The sequence below is a fragment of the Pogona vitticeps genome, chromosome 3 (assembly GCF_051106095.1).
Source record: "Pogona vitticeps strain Pit_001003342236 chromosome 3, PviZW2.1, whole genome shotgun sequence".
NCBI classification, from domain to species: domain Eukaryota; kingdom Metazoa; phylum Chordata; class Lepidosauria; order Squamata; family Agamidae; genus Pogona; species Pogona vitticeps.
Genome location: NC_135785.1, coordinates 82,551,526 through 82,569,173, shown reverse-complemented (window position 1 = coordinate 82,569,173; position 17,648 = coordinate 82,551,526). Strand labels below are relative to the sequence as shown.

At 43.8% G+C, this 17,648-nt stretch overlaps 1 protein-coding gene across 1 annotated transcript; it reads right to left on the bottom strand.

Annotated features, from left to right (window-relative positions):
• Nucleotides 1–620: 620 nt before the first annotated feature.
• Nucleotides 621–16,275, bottom strand: FFAR4 (free fatty acid receptor 4). The gene is made up of 3 exons (XM_020782892.3): nucleotides 15,495–16,275; nucleotides 9,006–9,134; nucleotides 621–1,245 (listed from the first exon to the last, which is right to left on the bottom strand). The coding sequence occupies exons 1-3, from the start codon at nucleotides 16,023–16,025 to the stop codon at nucleotides 838–840; spliced, it is 1,068 nt and encodes a 355-aa protein (XP_020638551.3). The 5' UTR covers nucleotides 16,026–16,275; the 3' UTR covers nucleotides 621–837.
• Nucleotides 16,276–17,648: the final 1,373 nt, after the last annotated feature.

Genomic DNA, 17,648 nt, shown 5'->3' with positions numbered 1-17,648 from the left:
TGTCTTTTTCTTCTGTGGAGACATGGAGTTCTCAGATCAGCTTCCCATCCACGCATGATCAGATCCAGTCCTACCCAGCTTCAGCAAGATTACTGCTTCATGTGGGGTGAAGTCCACACTGTTGTGGCCTACCTATTAAGTTGCTGGGATGCCTAAGCAAAATCCTATGCACACTTGCTCCTCACTTTCTTCATGAATGTGTGGATGGAGCTCCACCAGAACAGCTCACTTAGTGATCACCACAGCAGTGCATTGTCTATGCCCTGCTATTTTTTTTACACCATCAATGGGAAATTTGCAAGAGGAAATCTCTTTCTACATGTGTTTTCCCCCTCTTTACTTAGCAAGTATCTGTTATTAGAGGAAAAGGTCCGCGAAAAATAGTACCGTACGAAATAGCAGAGTGTGGCCATTATTTGTACCTTTTCCTACTACAGTAGGAATCCAGCAGTTATATGTGGTAATTGTCCATGTCACTGCCCTACAGAAACATTTTAAATGTGTGATTTTGGAAGCTGCTTCCCAGCTTCAAAGTTCCCATTTGTGCGAAGGAGACTGGAAAAAAATGCACACATTTAGTGAGAAAAAGGTAGCAAAAACATTGAACCCAATTGAAAATACATGCTTCTAACTTCTGTTTATTGCCATCAGTTTCAGTATTGCTTCTGATCTTTATGGCAACAGTAACATTTCCTGCAGCACTAGCAAACTTCTGCGTGGAACAATATTGGGTACAAGTGTGGCAAAAATCTGGTGTTTTCCAGTCTTGCTTTCACCATAGCTTACTTGAGTCTAGAGCTCTACAAAGTTGGTAAGATTGTCCTGAACACCATTAAGTTAATGAGAAATGACAGACACAGTAAAATGTCCATGGTTATGGTGCCCGAGAGTAGTATCTGTTGCAGGTTCTTTCTTCCCCACAGGACCTGGGCAACAGATAAAGATTTTTCTCCACTCATGTTTGAAATGGGCTGCGTTGTATAAAACTGGGTTGAGAACTGAATTGGAAAATGTGAAAACCATTATCCAGAAGAAAAAAGAAGGCATAATGTTCACATCTGTCTTGAACTTTTGAACTAAAATGAGGAGAATAGTGATGATTATTGGACTCCACATGACAAAGAAAGAAACCATTAGTATGAACAGGGTCCGTAACAGTTTGAAGTCTTGTTGGGAGATTCGGACGTGACTTCTCTCTGAATAGGCCATGCCAGCATCCAGACGCCTCCTTGACGCTTTTGCGATCTGAATTAAAACATGGAACAACTCTTCAGTTGAGAATTTTGCAAAGCTTTGGAAAATAAGCTCGGCGTATTTCATTTCCTATCTATAAAATACCATCAGAAGTGGTATCATTGAGTTCATGCTTAACATCCCTTAGAGACAAACTGATATATTTTTCTAACTGTCTACAATTCAATTCATAAGGATTCCCTTCTCTGTTATCTCCCCTTCTCTTCACCATTCTGGCTGCCTTCATATTAACATTGTGGTACCAAAGGAAACTCACTAAAAGGCAAAAGAGCAAAATAAATTCCACTCAAATTAGTACAGCCATAGTGACCATTTATGGATCTGCATTAGCAACGTATTTGAAGTGTATCTGGATATACGATATTTCCGTTCACAAGGTCTTACTCAGCAACCTGATGTAACTTACATCTACTAGTTATTCTTATTAAAGTTGACATGAAAAATTGATATGAAATATATAGTTAAAACAATTACATTTGTAGATAAAAGCTTGAAATTCTGTTTGCTAATTCCACCACCCATTTAATTAGATTTCCTTTCAGATAAACATGTAAAGCTTGATGCTGACCATTGTGATAATTTGAAAAATATTACAGTAAAAGAGTTCAGAGTAGGTAAGTGCCCAACACATGTTTGGGTCCTTTTCAACCACCTTGCGTCCTTTTTAAGGAGAAACGCAGGATAAAATTATTTTAAATGAATAATAAATAAATAAATTCTGCAGCCAGAGACTGTACAGCATATGGCAACACCCACACACCCAATTCCAGATGAGTGGTACTCAAAGCCAGACAAGGTCAATTGGCACATGAAACAGAAAATCTCACAATGGTCTCTCCTTCTCTCAGGCACCAAAAATATGATGAGAACAAATGAAATTACTATTTGCTATCCTTTCATGACACCTCTAATTCACTACCTGAAATGGGTCACTTCACTCCAAATAATGCAGAAGTGGGTCTCCAGAGGTCTGAGGACTACAGACACCCAATTTTTGCTATAATAAATGACTTCTGGCCTTGAAAAAAGTCCCCCCTCAGTCTAAGACAGCTGTAGGATGTGAGCAATTGCCCTGAAAAAAGCAAGGAGTTATAACAAGAGTTTTAAAAAACAAGTTTTAAAAAATTGGCTTTATTAAGAGTGGAGAGAGCTTTGGGTGGTCTCTCTCTCTCTCTCTCTCTCTCTCTCTCTCTCTCTCACACACACACACACACACACACACACACACACACACACACACACACCATTTCCTCCCTCCCTCCCTTTTTTCCCTCCATTTTCTACAATTGCATACATTTAAATAAGCTTGACGAAGTCCTTGGTCTCTTGCACCTTTCTTCCCTCCTTTCCCTTGCTTGCTTCTTGATCCTCTCCCTCCTGCTGCTTGTTTGCAGTCATTTCCGGAGGAAGCAGTCATTCAGAAGCCCCGGATTGACTGCTTGATTGCCTGGGGCTAATCCACAGCTGCAACCAATCAAGGAGCTTATCTCCTGATCTCTCAACTACACAAGTGTCTGCTGCAACCAGGAAGTAACAGGGAGAGGTGGCTTACAATTTGAGATTTGGCTGCAGAGGGTGGGGGTTGGAGGGAGGGAGGGGTGTAGCACTCTGCTCATTACCCCCAGCATTTTCACTTTTACCCCATTTGAGGGAATGACCCTCTCTACAAAGAGTGAGGTTCACAGCTTGGGGATACATCTGGACCCGGCACTTACCATGGAAACCCAGGTGCCGTCCGTGGCCCATTCTGCCTATTCGCATCTATGGCAGATTGCCCAGCTGCGACCATATCTTGACGGGGGCCCCCTCACTACTCTTGTCCACGCGCTCGTAATCTCGAGGTTAGACCATTGTAACACACTCTACATGGGGCTCTCTTTGAGATTGATGCGGAAACTTCAAATGGTGAAAAATGCGGCAGCCAGGCTTCTTGGTGGGGTGAGGAAATATCAGCATATCTCCCCCACCTTGGCTGCTTTGCATTGGCTGCCCATTCGTTTCCGCATTGATTTCAAAGTGCTAATGATCACGTATAAAGCCCTAAACGGTTTGGGACCTCGATACCTGGCAGATCGCCTTTTCCCACCCAGGTCTACCTGAATCACTCGGTAAAGCCAGCAGGGACGGCTGAGGGGCCTTATGCCGAGAGGGGCATGGAAGGAAAGAACAAGAAGTCGGGCCTTCTCAGCGGTGGCCCCTTGGCTATGGAATACTCTCCCTACGGAAATCCGTCTGGCTCTCTCACTGGGCATTTTTAAAAGCCATTTAAAAACCTGGCTCTTTAGGCAGGCCTTCCCTCCAGTCAATTAACTCATTTTCTGTTTCTTAATTACAGTGGTGCCTCGCATAACGAGCACCCCATTTAATGACGAATCCGCATAGCGATGCGGATTTTGTGATCGCAAAAGCGATCGCATTGCGATGTTTAAATAGGGAAAACATCACGTCGCGATGATCGGTAAGCGTTTTGCTTACCGATTTTCACATTGCGATGTTTTAAAACAGCTGATCGACGGTTCCAAAATGGCCGTCAGAAGAAAAAAATGGCTGCCCGCAACATTTTTGCCGGTTTTCTCACTTACCAAGGTGGCGAAAATGGCGGCCGGATGGAGGATTTCCGCATAGCGGTGAGTTTTCCTCCCATAGGAACGCATTAAACAGGGTTTAATGCATTCCTATGGGTTTTTTTGCCCCGTATAGCGACATTTCCGGATAGCTGTGATTTATCCGGAACAGATTATCATTGCAATGCGGGGCACCACTGTATCCCATCTTGCGAATGTATATGGATATTAGTTACCAGGTTTTTATGTATGCCATTTTATTGTATTTTATTACTCACGTAAGCCACCCCGAGTAGACTTTGTCTAGAGACGTGGGGTATAAGTTCAATAAAAGTAAAGTAAAGTAAAGGTAGACCAGGCCATCAAGGAGGTCTCAGAAATCTGGAGAAAGGTGTGTACTGTCTAAATACGGCACCCTAGGAGCAAGGCCCAATGTGCCCCACCCTAGCTGAACCTTATTCAACCTGTTCAAATAGGATACATTTCCCCAAAAAATGCTCAAGGGACTGAATGTTTTAAAGCAGAATACTATGAGATAAAAATGCCGAAAACATAATAATTTACTGCCAAAATTTAAAGGATTTCCGATACAGAGGCACAAATTGGTATAAGATTTTAGCTGATGTGTTTAGAAAAGTTTATTTTGTGAGAAAACAATTCAAAATGTATACATTTCACACAGATTTTTAAAAATTGCACATGAATACAGGGAACTGGGTCTTTTCAGTGGTGGCCCCCACTCTCTGGAACAAGTTACCAGTATGCCAGGCTTCTTCCCTCCTTATGTTCAGGAAACTGGTAAAACCAGCATTATTCAAAACTGCCTTCAACAACTGAATATCCAGGATACTGTTATTTTCTATTTTTTAAAATTTTGTATGAATTTTAGACTTTATAGAATTTGTGTATTGCTTCATGGTTTGAATGTATGTTGTTATGTGGTTTTAAGCTTTAACCTGTAAACTGCCCAGAGTAGTGCTTTCACTAATGGGGCATAACAGAAATCAAATGAAATCAATAAATATGAAGGTGGAGCGAAACAGACTTAGCAACAGGTATAAGTAAAAATGAAAGGAACTGTGGGAAGACTGAGCCACCCATTCCTCCCCATAGGAGGAATGCCACTCTGTATCCTATGAAGGGATTGAGGGCTGGTAGATATTCTTTTAAAATAGTCATTCAATTACAAACTCTCATAGAACCCACTCGACTCCAAGTTAGAGAGGACAGTCAAGAAAGCCAAGTAGCTTCTCCCCTGGTATCTGACCAATTTGACCCTATCTGTAGGGTATGATTCTTACTGGAATTATCCTCCTATCTTTTTGTTACAAAGAGCAAAAGGAACTGAAAGGAAATATGGGATTCCAAACTCAAATGAATTACACTGAAAAAGGCAGATCAGAATTAGCCCACCTCTCATATGACCACTGGAGGAGACTAAAGAAATAACAATGTGTGTGTGTGTGTGGGGGGAGAGTGGTATCCTGTTCCATCATATTGCAATTAATAGTTTCTATTTCCTCTAGAGAAAGCCAGCATTAATCCCACTGATATAAATTTGTACTGTATACTGTTCGAATACTATGAAAAATATTTGCCCCCCCCCACCTGGGTGCTTTGCATTTGGCCTTCTCCAATCCTTCTATTTTATTTTTGTTATGTCAGACAATTGTTTTGCATATGCCTGTAGTGTATCCAATTGCTCTGAACTCTTTATTTTCATCAGAGACAAAAACAGAATTAGTTTTAAGTGTGGTTGTGTAAAGTTGCTATAAAACCTTTCCTTCTGGCAGCAGTGCATACACTGATCATGTTATTACTGTAATTAGTTTTCTTAGACTAGTTTTTATTGAAATTTTATTGAAAAGTAGGGTATAAATCCAATAAGTAAAAGAAGTGACATTTTTGTTGTGGGACAACACTGTTGTTTTGTGCTGTCAAGTTGTATCCAATTTTCACCTACCTTAATATGGTTTTCGAGGTAAGTGATACACACACACACACATATGTGAAGGGTGGTTTTACCTTTGTCCCCTCCCCTAAGTTCCCATGACCAAGTAGGGATTCGAAAAAGGGTCTCCTGAGTCCTATCCATGACATCTCAGTCGCTCTTTACCAGCCTATCATGGGGATATTAATGTTTAGGATTTCAGACAGTATTGTTAATCATGCTACTTCTTCTCCCTTAAATCTACCCCAGTCTTTGCTCTCACACCAGGCTGAGACCTAGCTTTGCAATGGAAATTGTCTTTGTTGTTGTGATGAATATCTGATGCCAAAGGATAGACCAGATGAAGGGGTGTGTGTGTTATGTTGATTCAGTGATTTGCCATAGCATTGGCCTGGATATCCATCCAGGCTGTTTGGCTAGTCTGAGAGTTAGTGGCACCTCATTAAGCAGCTCCATTCCTTTCTTTCCAACATGTCTTTTTTTCCTTATGTTTCTAATATATTTTAGTTTTTAATTGCATTTACTTTATTTAGCAGTGTTGAATTCCAGTGCTTAGGAATGCCATTGTTGAAAATAGTACAGTATATTGTTTAGGAGAAAAGTGGGGTATAAATCCAATAAATGAATAAAAAGAAGGTGCTGAGGTCTACTACTTGGTCACCTGGGGATTGGTCCCAAAAGGGTTCACAGAGTTGACTCTTGTCTCTTCTACCTATTGCTGGGAGAGATTACCTGGCAGTCTGTGCCGTAGTATCATAAGAGACAGGGTGAGCCTGCAGAATATGAGCATGTTCAGCTACGCATGATACACCATCTAGAAGAGCCCTTCTAGCCAAGATGAGCCCAAGCCTCCTGAGCAATGAAACACTGGATAACTGGCTTATTCTTGGAGACTCTAGACCCTCGGAACTAAAAGAGGCTTGCTGCCACCTGAAATGTAGGAGAGTTATGCTCTGGAATCAGAGACCCTTGCATCCTTGAAGGAGCACTGGTGAGCTAGGCTAAAGGCTACCCAATGGAGTGTCCATCTGCAAAGGAGTTTCCCTTGGGAGGAGTACCATCCTTTGATTAGAAATCTTTTGATGAAATACCTACAGCTGCCCCTTGGCTGGGATCCATAGTGCTCAGTATTAAAGCCCCAACTCTGAGTTGCAAAAGACATCTACGCTCAGAGTTACCCTTCCTGAAAGTCTGTCTCGCTGGGTTTTCTTTGGACTCTGCCTTTAGGACCTCTTGCTATAATTCTGGGACTCTCTCCTTGTTGCAAAAGACTCCCAGACCATCCCTAGGGGTCACCAATATCCTGAAGACATTCAGCACCATTTCTCCTTTTTCAGAAGGCATGGTAATGGAAACTGTGAGTGAAGTTCTGGGAACAACAGTGGACAAATCGGGGAGTGAAGAATTGGTTGAGGAATTACGAATTATCTTGTTCTGGATGGAGTAAGATTCCTTATGCAGCTTTAAAATGTAAAATGAGCTATTATTGCTGATCACAACCTCTCCTCTAGATTTCCAGATGACAACTTTATCAGCTTGGGGTAGTAAAGCAAACTGTGCTGCTTATATACCGCCCCATAGTGCTTCAAGCACTCTCTGGGTGGTTTGCAAATTAATTATGCAAGCTACACATTGCCCCCCCCCTCCCAGCGAGCTGGGTACTCATTTTATCGACCTCGGAAGGATAGAAGGCTGAGTCAACCCTGAGCCGGCTACCTGGGATCGAACTCCAGGTCGTGAGCACAGCTTTGGCTGCAGTACAGCAGTTTAACCACTGCGCCACGAGGCTCTTTGAGTATGGCTGCTCTAGGTTATGATGACCCAGCCAATTGACAAACAGTTTGCTAAGCAGCAGCAGTGCAAAGGAGATGCATGGGAAGCCTGTTCCTGAGGCTTCAATTAGAGCTGTCTGTTTCATTATACGTGTAGCCCAAGGCCAGTTACCTTACACTAGTGTTAACATAACTGCACTGAATCCCTTTAATTTCTGAGCACATTTTAGACTGCTAATTCTAACCATTAAATGGACTGAGCAGATTTTAATCTTCTTAACCATACAACACACTGAAAGTCATAGATATTTACAAAATTGCAAATGTATTTGTTTTAAAGTTCAGAGTAGTTTTTATTCAATTTCTCAAAAACACTCCAATCCAAATTCCATTAAAAACTAAATTCTTTTAAAAAGGCTGAGATAATCGGCCAGTAAGGGAATTTTAAGGTATTTATGGAGCTCTAGCACCATCTGCCAGGATAATGTATATAATACAGTAGGACCCCCTTATCCATGGGATCAGTATCCACTGATTCACTTATACACAGTCTGAAAATATTTTTAAAAATCCAGGAAAAAAACTATTTTCACATGTATTACCAGGACTGGCCAGTAAAAGGAGTCAGAGATGAACACTTGTTAGTGAAGCTTACATGGCCTGGTCTCTGTGCCCTCTAGTAGTCAATTCTGGTAATGCACTTAAAAGTAATTTTTATATATAGCGTTCTTTATGCCATTATATGTATTGAACCACGGATAATTGTGTTTCCTATTATCCACAGTTTTCAGTATCTACGGAGTGGGTTGGAACCAATTCCCAGCAGATATGGGGGCCCCTACTGTACTGACTGGTCTCCTTTGGCTTTTTTGGCTTGCCTCTCAGTCCTCTTGTGATTCTGGGACTTTCTCTGGTTGAAAAAGACACCAGGAACATCATTTTGGCCAAACATTAGCAAGAATGTCCAAACACTGAGCGCAATTTGAAAATGGAATCAACTCCCTTGAGAGGGTGGTAGACTCTCTTTCACTATGTTTTCAAGTAGAGGTTGGACAGTAACGTATCAGAGATGCTCTGTGTATTCCCCACAGTGGCAATGGGGCTGGATTCAGTGACCTTTGGGGTTCCTCCCAGCTCTAAAATTCTACAATTTTATGATGATATAGTTTCTAGACAACTGTGTTTTGGTTGGCCACTACAGTACAATAAATCAAGGGTTGTGCAATACTCTACATATTTCGCAGAAGTGTGATCTTGAGTTCTGGGCAAAGGGAATTCAGTGTTCAGAAGTTCTCAGCTCTCAAAGAGAGCAATGCCCTTGTGAAATTTTAACTGAATGTCAGACATCATCTGTCAAATTGAAAATCTACTTCCTATCCCTCTCCTTGAATTCTAAATTGAAGATTACTATTATTATTACGTTAATATATGAGAAACAGCAGCAGCAACAATGTAGGAAAATACCTGTAAGATCTTTGAATAACTTATTACAATGACTACTCCTGGTATGAGGAAGACCACGAAGACAAAACACGCGTCCCAGCAAGCTTCTCCAATAGTACTGGGCCAAATCAAGGTGCAAATGTAGACTTCCTGTAAGCAAAGAACAAGCAGGCCATTAGTCGGTATTTTTGCTTTCATCATAAGGTTTCTGAGTGATGCATCAATCTGTCCCGCCTTGGTGTCCATTCTGAGAACAGATTGTCACTAGCCAAACAAGACGCATGGAAATAGTTAATAATCAAAACGCATTTCTTATTATAAGGTGGGATGTGTTCAAATAAACTCACCAAATTTGAAACACAAAACTAAATGATTGTGGCAATATAATTAAACAGCTTGGCAAATACCGGAAGCCATTTGTAATCTTTGTACTCATTTTACCTCTATTACGTGTGATTTCCCTAGACCAACACCTGCAAGGTACACAAAAAATCCCAAGGTATGTGCATTATTGCTGTCTGATTACACTGTCCCGTTATCTCCCATAGTACACATAATTCTGCATTTACGTTCGCATGTCTTATACCATGCACATGTACAACAGAGTCTGTGTATTCTTCAGTATGAGTGATATAATCTGTACAGTACTTTAGAATATCAACATTTTTTTAAAAGCTGATCATCAATTCATTAATAAAAATACTGGCCAGAATCCTATAGGGAAGGATATCACTCTGGTGTAAGTGAACTCAACATCAGCCACAGAAACAAAGTGCAGTCAATTAACAAGTAGAGGTTGTAGTCATGTGACTAGTATCTTGTAAATTAGCTGCAATTTGCTGCTGCAATTTACCCAGTTTCATTTATTTTGAAATAAAAGCCCAGCAGCTTTCTGGCCAATTTTGTTCATGTTGGTTTGAGCCAAACAGTCATAATTAGATCCACTGAAGTCCCAGTGACTTCAGTTGGTCACAACTGATTTGAACTCCGTTTATTTCAATGAGACTACTGTCCCTAACGTGGACCCAACAACCCACTGTATTTTCTTATGGTCACTGAAAGCTGAAGACGGCTAAACAGGAAAGTAAAAAGAACATTTTCTTATTCTGCTTTTACAAATAAGACAATAATTGTGTGCCTTGCCTGACTTATTGAAACTCTTTCTAGGGTTTTCTGGGTATAGCATACCCAGAAGCAGTTTACCTTTCCCTTCTTCTGGGCGCTCTCCGAAACTGATATGGAAGGAAAGCTGGCGGGCTCTTCTTCCAGAAGGTACAGTGGAAGAACTCCCAACCACTGGCTCCACAGCCAGGTGTTCCTTCTCACTGACCTACCCAGCCCAACTATATAGAAAAAAAGGTCCATGCTTAAATGAACTTTATTTTCTATTAGACAATGGACTTTATTGTCAGTCAAACAGTAATATAAGTATATTTACAGTTTGGGTGGAATTTAGAGATGCTGGTTTCAGCATCTGCACAGACTTGCTTATCAAGAATCAACGCCTTGGCCCATTTAGTTTATTGTCCACACCAGGATTGGAAGATGTGTGGCCCTCCAGATGTAGTCTGGATGTCAAAACTCATCATTCCTCACTCTTGGCCACATGATGGCAGGGATTCAAGGGGATTGCAATCCAACCAGCATCTGGAGCGCCATGCATTTCCCAGGCATTGTATATTCAGATGAGTCATCTTCTTCCAACTCCTGGTTAATTTAGTTGGTTGTGCTAGCACAGTGGTCCCCAACCTTGGGCCTCCGGATGTTCTTGGACTTCAACTCCCAGAAATCCTGGCCAGCAGAGGTGCTGGTGAAGGCTTCTGGGAGTTGTAGTCCAAGAACATCTGGAGGCCCAAGGTTGGGGACCACTGTGCTAGCAGGAAGAGCCAAGCAAGAGAGAACTGGTTGCAAGCACTTGCAGTAGGATGACAGCTTTGTGCTCTAGGTGCAATTAAGATCGGATCCATCCCATTATATTGAACAAGCTCCCTCTGGCACAATTGGCTCCCTTCCTCAGAGGGAAAATAGTTCTGACTTGCATCTTCGAGTCTTTCTGTGCACACAAATATAGGAAGAACTGGTAAGTTTTCCTTCCACGTCAGGTCACTTACTATCTTTAACTCCATATCTGTCAGTATCTGGTTCTTCCTCTGGGCAGTCTTTTTCACCACCATTGTTTTCCATAAAAACAGAGGCAAAGCAAACATTTGATACTCTGACACCATATGCAAATAGCTTTTAACCGCTTTCCCATTTTTAGTACACTGTAAGCTTTGTCCTTGTTGTTTTCATGGTTGCTGTCACAGCAAAAATCATTTGTAAGAGGGCCAGAATATGGATGCAGTTCCCATCAGCCGTAACTAGTATAGCCACTGGTGCGGAAGGATAGGAGTTGTAATCCCACAGCATCTAAAGGGCTAGATTTCCTCACCCTTGGTTTCTTTGGACTTGGTGTTCTATGCTTGAAGCCCATTCAGTCTCTAAACAACCCTTGGAACAACCCTGTAAGAGAGTTCTAGATGATGTGTTATTGCTAGGAATTTGATAGAACCAGTTTTCTGAGGCCTCCCTTGTGTCAACTACACTTCTGTATCTTGCTCTCGCTCTTTCTTCTACCTAGTCTTTGCAAGATGGAGTAACCTGCTTCCATGAGTCTGTTTGAGACATTTGCCTAGGTGCACCAACACGCCACCTAAGCCATGCTGTCATAAACTGTATTGAGAGTTGGGTCCAACCTGCTAGATCTGGGTGGGTCAAGCATTACCTCCAGCTGGTAGATGACTGCAATTTCCATGAGCCCAAACCACCAGAACCAACAATGTTGGACGCTGGGAGTTGTAGCCCATCAACCCCTGCATGGCTGTACTTTGCTGCCTAAGCTTTGCAGCTGCATGTCCAGCTATAGCTAAACTGGGACTCTTCCGGTTCTAACACCATAAATTAAATTTTCAAATTGCGATACATCAATTGCCAGGCCTAATAAAGACCTTTAATATCGTGATCTATATTTGTCGATCTGTATGCTGTTGATCCAACTGATCAAGGCATCTCATGTGATTCAGAAACAGGTGAACCAGTCCTATACAATCTCCTTCGGTATGCTTACACTATGTGATCTTGGTGAAGCAAGCAAAGAACCTGGTCATGATGAGCCACTAGCACCTTAGGAGAACACACCTGTGGGCTCCACTCTTCACCAGCACTCTGCATTGCCCACATTCTTCTTGGAGCCTACCTACAAGACCACTTTTGGTCTGGACTTCTAGGAAAAACTAGGGACCATCTATTAATGGCAGATGATTTGCTTCACTGTCACATTCTGGATATACTAAGAAATCTTGGTTTGGCTTAATGCCCTGAGGAACACTGTGGGTGTGTGAAAAGCAGTCTTAGATCGAAGCTGAATCCTGTTATACTTAATGAGACTGAAGAAACTGGAAGGGGTAACTGTCTCATATCCTTCTTCTGCCCCCTATTTAAATCCACTCAAAAAGTAACTCATCGCCCTTACAATGATGCAAACACACAGTTGTGTCACTGAACAAATGGTAGAAACCTTTCTAGAAAAGTGCATTAGGGAAATAATCCAGAGACAGGTAGGTGGGCAGACATTTTGCTGCCCGGGGTGAAGGACAAGATGGCTTCCCTGAGCCACACCTCAAAGCTGACTGCCGTTGGAGCTCCGTCTTGTGGGTAGCCTCCTCCACTGAATCTCAAATAGCAGGGTACATTAAAGGGTGCAAAGCAAGCCATGTTGCCTACACTACTCTGCTCTTCAACAAAAGGGGGGGGAAATGGAGTGGGGAGGCTGAGGAAGACAGATGGGAAAGATACGGTATCCCACACACCCTACCGCTGGCAAGCATTGTTTCCCTGAGAGGATCGTCCCTGCTTAGTTGTTGGTGAGACCCTAGGCATCCCTGTGCCCTCTGCTTCTGTGCTTCAAATTCTCTGGCCAAATTTGCTTTTCATTAGAAAAAATGGCCCACAGGTTTTAATGACAGGCATGTGCATTTGGCCATGCAGTTCCTTTCAATATGAGCACTTTGAAATGCTATGCTCACCCCCTTTCCACAATGATTATTACGGCATTTATTTATTATTTGAGTTATTTCTTGGTCACTCTTCACTCATAGGCCATTCTCTTCTAATAGTATAGGAACAAGATCTTCAGAGAATGGTATTTCCAATATATCAAACAAAAGTTTCAGAAAACACTCTCTTGCTGTTGCATAAGAAGGGCAGGAATTATTATTATTATTATTATTATTGATTTAATTTATACCCCGCCTATCTGGTCGGTAGTGCTGTCACATGGACAAATTGTCTCGGAGTAAAGGAAGGAAGGAAGGAAGGAAGGAAGGAAGGAAGGAAGGAAGGAAGGAAGGAAGGAAGGAAGGAAGGAAGGAAGGAAGGAAGGAAGGAAGGAAGGAAGGAAGGAAGTTGGTAAAGGCTCCTGCTGCAGCAGGCTTGGAAGGCACAACTGAAAGATGGCGAAGGACCTCAGAGGCTGGTGGGGAAGCTAAAGTGGTAACTAGAGGGAAGTTGGTAAGGCTAGAGAGCATATCCAACACTCAAGGTGAAGTTTAGATGCCAGGAAGGCAAGTGGCAATAGGAAGTAATGCCTGCCACATGCCTGCATGCAGTGCTTCTGTGCTAGGTGTCAGGCAGATAAACCTCCTGCACCATTGGATTCCACAATTACTGTCACTGTTTTCCTTCTGAAGATGACTCTGTGATAAGCTTAAAGCCATAGGTAACAGCTACATGTTATTTTCTTTTTACATACTCTGGATTAAGGGTACGGGACCCAATATGGATCGGAGCCTCAAGTTTTTATATCTTTAAAATAGCACCAGCCCACTTGCACATTTTTATTGCTGGAACATGGTACACTGAAACAAATAGTTCACTTTGGTTATAAAAATCAGAGCAAAATGTAGACCACATCAGGATCAGGCCCAAAGCAGGGAGGATAAGGATTAATGTCCCTCTACTCTCTCCGCAGAAGAGTTAGAAAAGTGTAATGGATAGAGTGTTGGACTAAGATGCATAAGACCTGGGATCAAACTCCCACTTGGCTACGGAAACTCACAGGGAGTGGTGGTAAACCACTCCTTAAACATCTTGTCTCAAAAATCTTGCTAGGGCACCATAAGTCGGAAGTAACTTGGTAGCATATCCCAACATTCTCCATATTAGGGTCCTGGTCTGGATTAGATCCCCTAAATTTGCTTCAAAGTAAGACAGAAAAAAAATACACTGCTGCTAGATATGGCTTTAAAATATTGGTTAAAATCCAGTTGTAAGTCACAACTAGAGGAGTTGTGAGTCAACTTTTCTGTACATTCAACTGATTCAATGGGACCGTGTTCAAACTGCTACATATTATTGGATTTCAGTCATTGTCTAGTTTCTCTTTTTGTAGCTATTCAAATGTGGAGTGTTTTATACTGGATTGCAAGTAAGTCCAAAAAACAGATGGCACTGGAGGGTTTGAAATAAAAACAAGAGTTAAAGGAGCTTTCCACTGCTCCCCACCCTCCCGAGGAAAGGAGCAATTTGGAATTGTGCCTCCATCGGCTCTGGAGATTGCCATTTTCCAGGTCTGAATACCTATCAGCCCTGGAAAAGTATTGTATGGCTTTCTTAATTATATATTTGGGGTTTGTGGGTGAGAATGAGGATGCCAGAGAAGTGGGTACTTCTAATGGTATTTTAATCTGAGCATTGCTTTGCTTTAAGGGGATAGTTAGACTTCACATTATTGCCCACTGTGACTCATAAATTCGAAACAAGAATAAAGTCACTTTCCATCATCAATAACAACATGTATCAATCAACTCTGAATACCTATTTAAATGAATTCTGTGCATTGCCTGGGGGAAAAATTGGATGACTCCTCCTAGCATCCCCCAGCTGGCATGGATTTACTCCAAAGCAACTTGTACACAGCTTTTGCAAAAGTCATTAGTCAACAGCGTAAGGGGGAGAGGTCAGATTCTGTGTATCTCAACTTGGTTGGTTGCAGAAGCAGGTCTAGGGAGACCAAAGGTTCAACGCTCCACAAAGCTCAGCGGGTGATCTCAGTTCTCAGCTAAATCCATGTTGTAAGGATAAAACAAGCAGATGTATAATGATGATACAAGGTGTACAGCTTTGTCCTCCAGGGAGAAAAGGCAGGAAACAAATAAAAAATAAATATTTAACTGAAAAGAAGTCCTACAACTCTGGATGATCGCCCCTTTACGTATGCCTAATACGTAATTGTAATAATCTTAGATAGGACTCTATGGATCATGGAGACGAGCCCTTCCCAAGAAGGCCCAGCGGGGAATCGAACTCCCAACCTCGGGCTTCGCAGCCAGATACCTAAATCGCCGAGCTCTCCAGAAGGTCGCTACGCGGAGGTTTTTGGTCCTCCCGTCCAAGGCCACCCGAGCCTCCCGCACCTTGCTGGTTTTCTCCTGCGATCTCCCCTGGGTTCCCCGGCCCCTCCCTGGCGCTCACCTGGCCCCGGAGGGACACGACCTGGACGGTGAAGAAGAGGCAGAACGGGAGGGTGGTCAGGGCCGAGAAGGCCCAGATGAGCAGCAGGAGGGCGCCCACCCGCCTCCTCTTGTAGGACTGCGACGGCCGGAGCCGGACGATGCTGACCAGGCGCTCGAGGCTGACGGCGGCCAGCGAGAGGATGGTGACGCTGCCGCTGAGGCTCATCAGGTAGAAGAGGAGGTGGCAGAGGCCGTCGCCCAGGGTCCAGCTCTCGGTCCAGCGCACCACCGCGATGACCGGGACGGCGCTGACGAAGAGCAGGTCGGCGCAGAAGAGGTTGAGCACCAGGCTGTTGGCGGCGCGCAGGCGGCCCTTGCGGCGAACCATCAGGCGGATGGCGCTCCCGTTGGCCGCCAGGGCCAGCGCGAAGAGCGAGGCCAGCACCGCCGTCTCCAGGGCGCTGAGCGCCGCGCCGTTGGGGCCCTTGAAGTCGGAGAAGAAGGGGAAGAGGGTGAAGTTGCCGTCGGGGGAAGCCCAAGGCTCGGGCATCGGGATGGCGCCGCCCGGGGCATCCGTCAGCCCAGGCAGGAGGGAGGGAAGGAGGGAGCCGTCGAACCTGCTGCCCCGACGGAGCGGTCCGGGAGACACCTCCGGGCGGCACTGGCTCCTTGCCTGGGTTGGTTGGTGTGTGTGTGTTTTTTTAAATGTTTTGTTTGATGTCGCCTCTGCGACGAGGAAGTGACAAAAAGCTGAGGAGGGTAAACACTGCTGTCCCGCGACGGCTAAAAAAAAAAATCAAATAAGGTTTTACGACGAGTAACCTACTGTATTACAGGAAAGCATCCCTGCCTTGCCTTCTGGCTGCGATCCATGGAGTGTGTGTGGCAGGCCGTTTGCGCTCGAAATGGTTCAATGCAAGGTGGCTTAGGAGGAGAAAGGGAGGGACAGGGCAGGGTTGAATGGCCCTGGAAAGGGAGAGAAGGAAACGGCAGAGAAAGAGGGCGCGGGGGTGGGGTGGGGGTGGGCGACCTGAAGAATAAAGGAAGGGCTGGGGGGATTACAGGGTGCCAAAGGAGAGGCCAAACTGGGAATGGTAGGAAGTTCTTCTCTAGGAAACTGATGGAATGGTTGGCTCTCCCTCACTGGGGTATCAGAAGAAAGAGGGTCTTAGGTCGCCTCCTGAAAACGAGGGGAGTGGAAGGTGAAGCGACCAAACAGAAAACAAATGGAACCACAGGAACATGAGAAGGAACTGCTGGCAATGGAAGGACAGGACATGCCAGGCTGGAATTCCTAAGTGAGAAGTCTGTGAAATCCAGGAGGGTGAAAAACTTGTGCAATGAGGAGCTTTGAATGAAAACAGTGCATTATATTGCTGTTATGCACCATCAAGTCACCCCACACTTATGGTGACCTCACACGTGGATGACCTCCAAAAGGCCCCGTCTTTAACAGCCCTGCTCGGCTGTTGCAAACTCAAGGGGGTGACCCCCCCCCTTTGTTGAATACCTTCACTGCTACCCATTGCAATTTAGCAGCACACCTCTGCTTTAAGTTGACCCTGGGCTGTTTGTAGCAGTGCGCTGAATCCGAGTTCATACTTAAAACAATCTGCTCACATGGTGACTCTGCAAAACACCCCAGTTCGTGCTATCTGCTCACAACAAAAGAACGTCCTTATATGCACTCGAATGTAGTGTGATTTGGCCTCATTTGATCCTGAATCTCCTGCCATTCAGCTTTCCAGTCAGCCATCAAGCTTTTCAGCACCTCTCTTTTGCTCTCAAGGTGGCAGAATCCAGCTCTGCTGTTCTACACATTGGAGTCCCACAGTTTGGAATGGTCAAACCAGATGCACCCCAGCTTGGCCACGTTGCCTGAATACAAGAAAGAATCTTGCCATAGAAGCACTTGCACAGTTCAAACATACAGTACAATGAAATGACAGACGGGCTCTTCATCCACTGCAATGCTGATTCATTGGTGATCGTTGGCTGGTATGAAATTGTTGGTTGTAAAAACGGAGATTGTTTGGCTGTTTGAGTATAAGTAGCATTTACAGGATTCCGACCCTTCTGATTCCAGCCCCCTTCCCTAAAGCTAGCTTGTGACTGGAGCAAGGGGTGTATTTGCCTTTGAAAATTTTGGAGTGAGCTTCTCTGAAGTAATAGA